Source organism: Elephas maximus, chromosome 3 (genome assembly GCF_024166365.1).
Source record: "Elephas maximus indicus isolate mEleMax1 chromosome 3, mEleMax1 primary haplotype, whole genome shotgun sequence".
NCBI lineage: Eukaryota > Metazoa > Chordata > Mammalia > Proboscidea > Elephantidae > Elephas > Elephas maximus.
This window is the reverse complement of record NC_064821.1, coordinates 159968063-159980937: the sequence shown is the minus strand read 5'-3', so window position 1 is coordinate 159980937 and position 12875 is coordinate 159968063. Positions and strand designations below refer to the sequence as shown.

Sequence of the window (12875 nt, the reverse complement as noted above, 5' to 3'; positions counted from 1 at the left end):
CAAGCCTTTCTTTTGAAGCACCTCTGGGTGGACTCAAATCTTCAACCTTTTGGTTAGTAGCCAAGAGCATTAGCCCTTTGCAGCAACAGGGACTCCTCTAGGGTCCTGGGAGCTATAGTACAAGCCCCTCAGCAGTCTCTTCACTGCAGCACTGGGCACGACCACCATGGGACAATTTGCTCCTAACGTTACACGGCTTCTAAATCTCCCCCAAACCATCATGTGTGTTACTTTGTTTGACCTCCTCCTCTCACCTCACACCTGCATCTTCCCACCGACAGAAGAGGCCAAGATCAAGTCCCCCTATAGTGCTCAACCTCGGTGGAGGCACCCTTGAACAGCAGCTCTCTCAGTCCAGAGGCCCTCTGGCTGAGACCTCACATCTATGACTCTCACAGTATCATTTCAATGCAGAAAACAGTAGAGCTGTTGGTAGTTGCCATCAAGTTGGCCCCCAATTCATTGTGACCCCAGGCACAACAGGACAAAATGCTTCCTGGTCTTGCACCACCTCTGTGATCAGATTGGGTTTTCATTGACTGATATTTCGAAAATAGATCACCAGGCCTTTCTTCCTAGTGATTTCAGCTCAGCTGAAACCTGTTTAGCACCCTAGCAACATGATCCAGATCCTTTCCCAGCCCATTGCTCCCCTAGCCTCTCTCCAAGGTTGCAGAGGGCCCTTTTCACTTGCCCATGAAAGCCAGATAAAGAGGACATTACCCCATCTGCGGTAGAGGTGACCCTGACTTAAAGTCACACTAGTCTGCAGCAGAGAATCTGGACTCGTGCTTCTTAACCCCGAGGTTTTGCCGAAGGTACCATCGTGCCCATGCATAACCCTTGAAGCCTTGGTATTAAGTTCCTCCTTTTTAATAAAGCAGGGCTTTTCCAGGGGTCAGACCAAATCTCAAAAGTTATATTTAGAGTTTGCACAATAACTCACCACCAGGAAGCCGGGTTTGAGGCTAGGCAGAGAACAGTATCGGCCTTCACCTTCACACCTCTATAGTGTTAGAATGTGCCAGCTTCTCCAACTCTCTCATAGACGCATCCCCAGTATCAAGCACTAAGCCTCCTCGCACATGGGCACTCAGTATACATTTACGGAGTGAACTCGGGGTCTCTGCTCTTAATGAGCCACAGCCTTGGGGAGAAGGGGAAGCTGATCATATCCAAGTAACATGTAGAAAGTATTATGGGAACACCTGTGCAGAAGAGCCACTCTAGTCCTAGGGTCAGGGAAAGTGTAGATTATCTTCTATGGAACAAAAGACTGCATCAAATTGCTTTCAAAGATCTCTGGTCTTCGGTAACCGGTGAGGCCTGTCAGTCCTTCCACATAGGATGACAATCCTCCAAATACATGTGTGGGAATACCAGCCTGAACACTGCACATAGGCTGATACCTCTCCCCAACCTTTCTAACACAGGGCAACATGGTCTATGGAGCACGTTGTCCCACCCCACCCCACCCCTTACTGGTTTCCACTTCGAGGTGGGCTCAAGGAAAAACCATCTCCAGTGGAGCATTTCCTGATGAGGCAGGTCATTGATGGATGCAGAGGGTGGTGAACAGTCCCTGGATCCCATCGGGGCAGCTGGAAATTGAAAACCATTGGAATTTGCTTTGAGTTAGCAGAGGTGACCTAGAGAACACAGCCTTGAAGCAGGGACCTGTAATCTGCAGAGCACTTGAGGCTCCGACAGTGAGGAGACAAGCCCTGGGCTGTTCATGCTATGTGCACCCCTCCCTTCCTGGGCTGTTCATGCTAGGTGCACACCGCCCCCCGCCCCTTCTCCTCCCTGGGCAGGAATGTACAGAAACAACATGATCACCCAGGGCAGAGACACAGAGCAGGGCCTGGAATCCTGCTTTGTTAAAGGAGCTGGGGGAGCGGGGGGGGGGGGGGAGGTGGGGGTGGCGGAATACTCAGAAATAAGGGGGGGAAGGTAGCCCATGAATACAAGAGACAAAAGGCCTGCGACAGCCTGCAATGCCCCTTCCTGCTTTATCTGAAGAACAGCAAGGACAAGCTCTTTTCCTGGCCTTTATTATCTTAACTATTCGGCAGCCAGGAAGCGGGGAGGGTATGTGTGAAAGGTAGACCTAGCAAGAGCAGACAGGCAACAAAGCCTCCTGCAGCCTACAGTGCTCTTTGCCTCTAAAGCCCTTAGTGGAGGACAGGATTTGAGGGTCATGAGTTTTACTTACGATCATCCCCAAGAAAGAAAAAACAAAAAAAACCCAAACCAGTTGCCATCACTTCAACTCTGACTCATGGTGGCCCGATATGTCAGGGTAGAACTGTGCTCCATACAGTTTTCAGTGGCTGATTTTCAGACAGTAGATTGCCAGTTCTTTCTTCAGTGGCACGTCTGGGTGACCTCGAGCCCTCTTTCAGTTAGCAGCCAAGTGTATTAACTGCCTGTATCACCCAGGGACTCCCCAAGAAAGGAGGTGTCTAACAGGTCCTACAGAATTCTCAAGCCTGGCTGACCATTAAATTCCCCCAGGGAGCTTTTATAAAATTACAGGTACTTGGGCTTCACCCCAGACCAATCAATCAATCTCTGAAAGTTTTTAATAAAAACTTTCCCAGCGATTCTAATGTGCAGTTAAGATTAAGAAAACTTCTGGCCTAATCAAACCTGGAGAATTTCAAGTTGACCAGATACAGATTCTCTGTAGAGGCTTGCTCTAGCTTAGGTTGGGCATCCCTTCAAGGTGGAGCCCAGGAGACCAGGTTTACCACTTTATCACCATAGAGCAAACAGTACTTACTTTAATATGGTAAGTACTTACTGTATACTTACTTCACTTACTTTAATATAAAGTAAGCACCCACTGAAACCCATTGCCGTCCAGTGGATTCCGACTCATAGCCACCCTATAGGACAGAGTGTAACTGCCCCATAGGGTTTCCAAGGCTTTAAATCTTTATAGGAGTCTGCCACATCTTTCTCTCGCGGATCAGCTGGCGGATTCAGTACCACCAACCTTTTGGTTAGCAGCCGAGTGCTTTATCCACTGCACCATACTTTTAAATACACTATACTATAATTTAAAGGTGTCCTGGGTTTAGTGGTTAAGGGCTCGGCTGCTAACTGAAAGGTTGGTGGTTTGAACCCACCAGACGCTTCACGGGAGAAAGATGTAGCAGTCTGCTTCTGTAAAGATTTACAGCCTTGGAAACCCTACGGGGCAGTTCTACTCTGTCTTACAGGGTCACTATGGAGCCCTGGTGGCGCAGTGGTTAAGAGCTCAGGCTGCTAACCAAAAGGTCACCAGTTTGAATCAACCAGCTGCTCCTTGAAAACCCTATGGCATAGTTTTATTTGGACCTATAGGGTCGCTCTGAGTAGAAATTGGCTTGATGGCAACAGGTTTTTTGGTATAGGGTCACTATGAGTTGGAATGAACTCAATGGCAATGGTTTATTTTTTGTGTTTAATACTATAGTATATAAGTATACTATAATTTGAACTATATTTAATAGTTCTTACTTTAACTATACTCAAATATGGAGCCCTGGTGGCACAGTGGTTAAAACCTATGGGTCACTATGAGTCAGAACTGACTCAATGGCAACGGGTTTTTTTTTGTTGTTGTTGTTTGGTGGTGCAGTAGTTAAGAGCTTGGCTGCTAACCAAGAGGTCAACAGTTCTAATCCACCAGTCGCTACTTGGAAACCCTACGGGGCAGCTCTACTCTGTCCTATAGGGTCAGTATGAGTTAGAATCAACTTGTCAGCAACTGCTTTGTTTATACTTATAGTTTTCCCAGAAAAAAAGAGAATGGGACCAGGAGCTAGTCTGGTAAATGGTTCAAACCAGAATAGTTAGGTTTGGGGAAGAAAGCTATGCCCACAAGCACTCTTACTGCCTCCATTCTGTACAGTTGTTGTTGGTCGCCCTTGAGTTGATTCCAACTCATAGCGACCCCATATGACATAGCAGAACCCCAAAGGGTTTTCTTGGCTTTACAGAAGCAGATCATTAGGTATTTTTCCTCACAGAGACATTGGGTGGCTTAACCATTGGGACACCAGAGCTACCAGTACTAGGATCTCAAGAAGGGGCTCGTGGATGTTCAGATAAGCACGTAGTTGTGATTATTAAAAGGAAATGAGGTACCTGTTTCTTTTCCACTTTTCTATTTCTTGTGAATCCCTTCCTTAGGAAATGCTCATTCTCTCAGTATTTCCATGAAGTTGGGCAGAGATGAGCCAAAAAAACATTTGGAGTAAAAGGCCAGTCTAGCTGGAACAGACTCCTTTCAGTACTATCAGCAGTTATTCAGCTACATTTCTGAGAATTTGGAGAAGGAAAATACTTTATTTTGTGATTCTGGAGCACAGTTGTGTTTTTTTATAGAGACCAGACCCAAGACTGTCTCCATTTTTCAAACTATCTCCCCCATTTATGCCCCATAGATTCTTACAAGAATTGAAAACCCAGATCTTCAGAAGTCGGTATCAGTGGTATAACGTTAACACATTCCCGGCATCCCTGAACCACATATATGCAGAAATGTTGCACTGAATTCCTGGTTAGACTATGTAGACCATTTAGACAATTCCAGGCTGATCGAGGATCCACCTGAACATTCCAGCACAAGAGTCAACAACTTTCTTCTGTAAAGGTCCGGACAATAAGTATTTTTTAAGATTTGTGGGCCATCAGTCTGTCACAACTACTCAACTCTGTCATCGTAGTTTGAAAGCAGCCATAAAACCAGTTGCCACCAAGCTGATTCCGACTCATGGCGACCCTACGTGTGTCAGGGTAGAAATGCACCCCATCAGGTTTTCAATAGCTGATCTGTTGGAATTCCATCACCCGGCCTTTCTTCTGAAGTGCCTCTGAGTGAGTTTGAACTGCCGACCTTTCAGTTAGTAGCCGAGCAGCTATGTGTAAATGTGGCTGTATGAATGTGGCCGTGTTTCAATAAAATTTTATTCACAAAAAGAGGCAGGCTGGAATGGGTAGTTTCCCAACCCCTGTTCTACCAGATGGAACTGAGTGACATCTAACTGATGAGAGATACAGAAAAAAGAATGACATGGTAAAAGACTGGTATGGATTTAATGACAAATATTTCCTATTGGCTGCTGAACACCAGATAGCTGTCCAAGGAACCATCACCATTAAATAAAACAACCTGAAAATATGGCAATTTTCACATATACAAGCACACACACAAAACTTGTTACTTAGGATCATTAAATTATTCACTATTTTAACAAACAGCTGTAAAATAACATTACAGTAAAGCAAAGTGTGCACAAACTTGAGAGACACAATTAAGATTGTCTTTGAACACAGGTTCTTAATTTGTACTTCTTCACATAGTACATAGAGCCTCTTGATCTTGAAGAGACCACATGGCTCAAGGGGTTAGCTTCTTCTCTTCTCCTTCCAACTCAAAGTTCAAGATTTAACCAAACCATTTAGCCTATATAAACTGCTCCAGGTTTTGCTCAGTAAAGGGCAGCAGAGGAAGCCTGCCTTTGACCAAATTCCCCAGGAAACAAATACATTTGCTTTCACATCATTAATGAGATGGTGGAAGGACTCTTAGAGGAACGTCTTCAAGGGTGAACCACAGTGAACAGGGCTTGCTGAGGAAATACTATTCCTTCTAAAGCTAGACTCAAGAAGCTGCCTCCTGAATGCATTTAACCCTCACTTAATGCAGATATGTGCCCTGAAGAATTGCCGAGAAAATGGAATCACACGGTAAATGCACCATGAGAGCCGTGTGTTGGCGGCTGAACTATTATCTTCTTATAAGGGATTGGCTCATAGAAGGGAAATTGTAGTAGTTGACTCTTTTGGTAAGAGAAAAACAAGAGAGGTAAATGAAATTCAAAGGTTTCCACTGCCACTTAGCTATTTTACATTATCTTCTCTCCACATGGAATCCATTCTCTAAAGCTGCTCATATGTAACATATTTGATGCAGACGAGACTGTACAATAGTATAAAGACTGGCAGCAAAAGGCCAAATATACCATAAAGCGGACAATCAAAAGTTGGATGAGATTTCATAGGCACAGACTCAAGAGAACTTAAAACAGCTGGAAGAGGTAGATGTGCATGGAAAATAATAATACCTACAAATTGGCTATATTATTTTCAGGTGACTCTAATACACTTAGTATCCAGATTACAAGAGCCAGAATAAACACTGAACACTTGCTTTGCTTGTATTACTCCTGACTAAAATAAAAAAGAATTAGTGTCTATACTTTGAAAAGCTATTTGCATTTTTGAATAACAATAAACTGAATAAGAGGGCAAGATCAACAGGCATTATACAAGCCCAGAATTCTCCAGACTTTTTTTTAAGCTCTTTTTATAATGGCAAAAAAATGTTTTCCCACAGTCCCCGAAGAGTTGCTTTGCTAGAATACAACCCATCAAGTATAAATTATCAGCAACCACAGAAACTTTGCTGAAACCTTAAAAGCTCACAAGTGTTAATAATCTTGTAGCTTTTTTTTTTTTTTTTAATCTTCAAGTGTGTTCAACAGTTTGTGAAGATGCTTCCAGGAAAGATACAGGGTAACAACCGCTACTGCAGAAAACAGTATCGCTTTCCACGACCCTAACTTCTAAAGGCTAACCTAGGGGAGGGATTTTCAGCATAGGGAACTGAACTCTATACAAGGGGCCTCTAACTACAGCCCCCTACTATAAATGGAACATAGCTAGGACACCCTAATTACCTGACAAAGACCAGCTTTGTCAGCAAGGACATCTTTGGCCCTTCTAGACTAGCCTTAAGTGATTCCATTAGCGTAAGAATCTGCAGTGTCCTCATGTCATTATGCAAATCACGACAGGTAAGTCCTTCTAGCAGCTGATCTGGAGACCACAAAAGGTCGGACCACACCAATTCACTCTGCTGTCGGGCCTCTCTTCAGGACAACTAGAAGCACTCCTGTACCGAGGCCTGCAGTGAGACAGGGGTCATAATACTGATCTACCTCACAAAGCTGTGAGCAACAACTAACAATCATTAAAAAGCATAAAGCACTTCACAAATATAAAAGTGCTATTTTGGCATTTATATGACAACCAGAAAACATTCATTGTATGTGCTATTTGGCAATTTTTCATTAACACCTCTCCCTGGCCGTCCCTCCCTGTGTAAAGCCTTGAGATTTCCACTGTGCCTCCACAACCAGGAAAAAGAAAATTCCTATTCAGACCAGATCCCACAACAGTAGAGATGGAGGTGGAAGTTTGGGTAGCTACCCCGTTACTAAAGCAGGGGAGGGGGCATCACAGATGTAAAATGAAGGCAAATGAGGCAAAAGAGCCTTATGCCTGGATCTGTGAACACTGGCTTTCCTGAATTTCTTCCACAAGAAAAGCAGAACTCTGAATGAAACGCAGAATGAAACTGACCTGGGAAGGGGCAAGTCACACACCAATGTGATTGTTCCTTTTCCCTGCATTTAAGATGACAAGTGAGACCTGGAAATATTGGGCCTGTCACACTGCTGATGCCAGGGGCAGGGGGCTGGCCCTCTCCAAAGACCACTTTGACCCAGCATGAAGCTGGAGCATTTTAAAGGATGGAGCAAAGAGCCAGGAGCTAGACTTAGGATTTCCCAGGTCTGTGAATCAGTTATAAATGATTTTCTAAACCCAGAGGTTGCTCCCTTGAAATGAGGATATGTGTGGCCTTTCTCCTCAAGTTTCCCGCTGGACGCCTCAAAATAGCAGCTAATTGTGGCTCAGAGAAAGGAAGGGAAGAGCATGGAAAACACTCTCTCCTACAAAATTGACACTACAGCAGATGCGGGGGGAGGGGGCAGGGCAAACACAGGCTTTGACACCTGGTGGTACCAAAGTAGATTTATAAAAAAAAGAGATACCCACCTTTGATTTTACCCCATAACCCTCATTCCAACCACACCGCTCCCCTGATTCCCACGGGCCACCCCACTGTACTCTCTGCCCTCCTGTTCTCAGCCCCCCAACTTCCCTTCCTCAAAGTGCCTGCTCCTCCATGCTCTTCACCCCTCTGTACAGTGTCTATTTGAGGAAATCACTGATCTTCAGCACATCTCCCAAATATTTCTTAAGTGGGGAGGAAGCAGGCAAAATACAGCACCCCAAAAGAAAAACTCTTACGCAACCCTCCCCTTCAGCACCCCCGAACACCAAAAGGCTCCCCAATCACTGCCAGATTATCCCTCCCGGCCCTTCCCCACCTCTTCCTACACGGTCCGTCCCCAGGACCTGTACTCTCCCACGTGCTCCCCAAAGGGCCGCCTCCCTCCGGTCAGGCCCTAGCACAGGTGCAGCTTCTGGTGCTGCGCTAGGTGCGTTTTGTAGCGGAAGCCCTTGCCGCAGCCAGCGCACTTGTGCGGCTTGTTGCCTGTGTGGATGCGGCGGTGGCGGATCAGGTGCGAGCTCTGGATGAAGCTCTTGCCACACTCGATGCACGTGTAAGGCTTCTCGCCCGTATGCGTGCGCTGGTGCTGCGTGAGCGTGGAGAAGTCGCTGAAGCGCTTCTCGCACTGGCCGCAGCGGAAGGGCTTCTCGCCCGTGTGCACACGCAGGTGGTTCACCAGGTGCGAGTTGCGGCCGAAGCCCTTGCCGCATTCGCGGCACACGTAGGGTCGCTCGCCCGAGTGCGTGCGCTTGTGCGTGAAGAGGTGCGAGCTCACGCTGAAGGTCTCGCCGCACTCGGAGCACATGTAGGGCTTCTCGCCCGTGTGCACGCGCTGGTGCTTCACCAGGTCCGAGCGCCAGCTGAAGCGCTTGCCGCACTCGCCGCAGCCGTGCGGCTTCTCGCCGGTGTGGATGCGCTGGTGGTTAGCTAGGTGAGAGCGGCGCACGAAACCCTTGCCGCACTCCCCACAGGCGAAGGGTCGCAGCGCCGCCGCCCCCGCGCCGCTGGCTGCAGCGTGCGCGCGCCGGTGGCTCAGCAGGTGCGAGCTGAGGCTGAAGGCCTCGCCGCACTCGGGGCACGGGTAGGGCTTCTCGCCCGTGTGCAGGCGCCGGTGCTTGAGCAAGTCGGCGCGCCAGCTGAAGCTCTTGCCGCAGTCGGCGCACAGGTTGGGCCGCTCGCCCGTGTGGAGGCGCAAGTGATTGGTGAGGTACGTGTTGCGGCTGAAGCCCTTGCCGCACTCGCCGCAGCGGAAGGGCTTCTCGCGCGGGGGCCGGGCCAGCGCGGGCCCCGCCCCGAAGCCCCCTGCCACGCCCACTCCCATCATGCCCACCACGGCGCCGCAATCGCCCGCGAAGTCGAAAGGCTCCAAGCCGGCCACGGCGGCCGCCTCCGCCAGGCGGTGGATGCGCTGGTGCTGCAGGAAGGCGGTGCCAGGGCTGAAGCTCTCCCCACAGTCGGGGCAGATGGTGGGAGCGTCCATGATGCTGGCCACCAGGCTGTCGAGCTCCCCGAGGTCCATGGCCATGGGGTGGTGGAGCCGGCGGAAGCGGCGGTGGGCAGGCTTGTCGCCCCGGTGCCGACTTCCCAGGGAGAGGTGCCGTCTCCAGGGAAGCACAGGAGCGGGCGGCTGCTCCCCGTCCTCCTCCAGCCGGTTCTCCCCAGCACTCTCCTCCTCCTCGTCCTGCGGGCTCCGGGATAGCCTGTCGGACTCAGACAGTCCGGGGAACATCGTCAACTCAGCTACACCATGTTGGTCATCCTCTGCCTCCCGGAGAGCAGCCCCTTCTTCCTCACTCAGCAGCTCCTCTGCAACGAAAAGTCACTCAATTGGACACTCTAAAGGAAAACCCCCAAAAGCCAATCTCGATACGAGTGTAGGTCAAGGAGTAACCCCTTCTCCAGACAGTCTCAACCGGGAGGTTCATGCCAATTCCAGCCTCTCCTGGGAATGGCCGAAATGAAAGCGCGCTCAGAAATCTCGGTGAGGCTCACTCACCAGCCTCCTCGCCCACCAGTTCTGCCTCATAGCCTGACCCCACCCACTGCGTCCCAGGGCCCTCTCAGCGGAGCCATCTAAAGTCTTGACTGACAGCCTGTGCTTGAAAGTCAAGTCTGGGCAAGGTGGGAGTGGGATCTGGAGAAGAGACTGGCTCATCCCCAGAGCTACCAATGCATTTTAAGACTCTGGCCTCAAAAAACAAGCCCACTCCACCCACCTACAAAACAACCAGGATCTGGACTGATTTTAGGGAGCCCTGGTGGTGCAGTAGCTAAAGCGATCAACTTCTGACTGAAAGGTCTGTGGTTGGAAACCGCCAGCAGCTCCTGGGAGAAAGGCGTGCACTCTGCTTCCACAGAGATTCACAGCCTTGGAAAACCCTATGGGGTTGCCATGAGTTGGAATCGACTCCATGGCAGTGGGTTTGGTTTTTTTGGTTTAGACTGCTTTTTAAAATAGCTTGATCTGTAATAGCTTAAGGTGGAAAAAACAATGGAACTCACCCCAACTTAAGTGCAGGTGATGGTAGGGGAAAAGGGCCTATAGCTGGGGAGTGCAGGTTAGAGGGGACTCCAGAACACACACCTATCGGTCTCTTGTGGCTGCTCCCCAGAGGGCACTCCAGAAAGCTACTGAGATGTGAAAGACCACATGCTTTTGTGTGCATCCCCCCCACCCCCCACGCAGGGTGTCTGGGACTGTGTCATGGGAGAAGGAACTTAACCTCACAGTCCTGGCCTTAAGGCATTACAGCTCATTTGTGCCAATGAATGCCCAAAGGCAGAACCAAGGAGGGGGATGGAGACCCAGCATTAACTCCAGGTTAGAAATAGCAAGAGATTTAGCAGGGTCCTCGGTACTTTGGAGCCCTGGTGACACAGCAGTTAAGAGCTCTTCTACTAACAAAAAGGTCAGTAGCTGGAACCCATCAGCTGCTCCTTGGAAACCATATAGGGCAATTCTGTTCTGTTCTGTAGAGTCGCTATGAGTTGGAATCAAATCAACAGCAACCATTTTGGTTTTTGGCGCTCTGGATGTTGGCCACATGAACCTGGGCAGGTCAGAGTTTACTTCTCTGTAAATGGGAATGATGATTGTACCTGTAAACACCTGGACACTTTCTAGCTGCCTACCACTATGCTAAGTAAACCTTTATATACAGCAACTCATTTAACTCTATCAGCACCCTATGACCTGCGGCTGTCTAGTGGATTCCAACTCATGGCATTACAAATGTTAATTATATGACAGTATTCTGTATACTGTAAAGTGGTACACTCGTGAATTACCCTCTTCACCCAGGCTTACCAGCAGAGCCCACCTCAGACTGGGTTGAAGAAATGGGTCTTCCTCAGACCTAACAATAGAAGGGCTAAGGCAGTAAAGAATCCTTTAGTGAACTCCTCCCCAAACAAAGAACGCAGCCCAGGTTATACTAGCCAGAATCAGAAGTAAATGTGAGTGGGGCAGCTTCCGTGGAAATGCCAGCCTTCTCCTCACCTGTGCAGATGTTGGCCACCATTTCCCTCTCCTCTGAGACCCCTCGTAGATCTTCATCCTCTGGGCTCGAGCCCATCTCTTTCTCTAGGTGGTCCTCTCCCTCGTCTGTGTCCTGTGTTCCTCTTTCTTCTGGGTTGCCTTCCCTGTCCTCTGAGTTCTCAAAATCCAAGCCCATCTCTTTATCCTCCAAGTCCTGGGTTTCACACACACCCTGTTTATCTTCTTGTTCCATCCGGGAAGACCAGGGATCCCTGCTCCAGACAAAACACACAGAGACAGAAAGGTCATGTCGGTCTGGCCTTGAATGCCATGAAAATTACTGGAATAGTCCAATAAAATGTAGAGTTCCAAGCCCCAGATGGCAGATCTCAGCTCCACCCCACATTTCAAGTTAAACAGAACCAAGTACAAAGGAGGCTGGCTAGGTGGCAGAGGAACATTCTGAGGCCATATGCCAACCCTCATTGGGCTATAACTTGATCTGTTTCCATAAAGTGAATGTCTGTTTGCATGTTTTTATAGTTTAACGGTAGGGTAAGTATTCCTGTTTCACAGATGAGAAAACTTGAAGCTCAGAAAGAACCACCACCAGCCTAAGGATACATAACTTGTCTGCAGCAGTAATTGTTGTTATTGGGTGCCACCAAATCAGTTTAAACTCAGAGTGACTCTATATGACAGCCTCATAGGGTTTTCTAGGCTAAAATCTTTACAGGAGCAGATTGCCAGGTCTTTCTCCTGCAGAGCCACTGGGTGAGTTAGAACCACCAACCTTTTGGTTAGCAGCTGAGTGTTAAGCATTTCATCACCAGGACTCCTTGTAAGCAGTAGAAAACCCATTGCTGTCGAGTCAATTTCAACTCAGCAACCCTATAAGACAGAGTAGAACTGCCCCCATTAGAGTTTCCAAGGCAGTAATCTTTACGGAAGCAGACTGCCACATCTTTCGCCCAAGGAGTGGCTGGTAGGTTTGAACAGCCGACCTTTCAGTTAGTAGCTAAGTGCTTAACCACTGTGCCACCAGGGCTCCTTGTCAGAAATAGAGATGGGGATAAAACCAATTAATGCTGCCACAGAACCCAGTGCTCTCCTTTCTCTTATTACAGCTAGCCCTTCTCACAGGAATCTTGTGAGAAATTTAGCTAATTATTGAGTGGGCCTTTAAGAAGCATGAGGAAGTATGTTCAAGACACACACAAGAACAATAGAGGCATCAATACCTAGCTTCTTATCTAAGACCATGTCACCAATGGCAGCATCAACCTGGCTTTGTGGTAAGGATTTGCTGCTTTGCAGAGAGCAATAAGCCAAGCTTTAGTAGTATATTAAGGGGGGGAGGACGAGATCCATGGACCCTCAATATTAGGAGCTGTCTATAGGAAATCCTAGTGACATAGTGGTTAACAGCTATAGCTGCTAACCACAAGGTCAGCAGTTTGAATCCACCAGGTGCTCCTTGGA

At 48.2% G+C, this 12875-nt stretch overlaps 1 protein-coding gene across 3 annotated transcripts in view; it reads right to left on the bottom strand.

The window, feature by feature from the left end:
• Nucleotides 1-3977: 3977 nt before the first annotated feature.
• ZNF697 (zinc finger protein 697) overlaps nt 3978-12875 on the bottom strand; it is a 35849-nt gene continuing 26951 nt past the window's right edge. For 2 of the 3 annotated variants that reach the window (XM_049879955.1, XM_049879953.1), the window contains exons 2-3: nt 11415-11665; nt 3978-9721 (exon numbers count right to left, since the gene is read on the bottom strand). In XM_049879955.1, the coding sequence (XP_049735912.1) occupies nt 8310-9721; nt 11415-11646 (1644 nt within the window). In that variant the 5' untranslated portion in view covers nt 11647-11665 and the 3' untranslated portion in view covers nt 3978-8309. The remainder of the gene's footprint in view (nt 9722-11414; nt 11666-12875) is intronic. The other variant, XM_049879954.1, reaches the window with a different exon arrangement.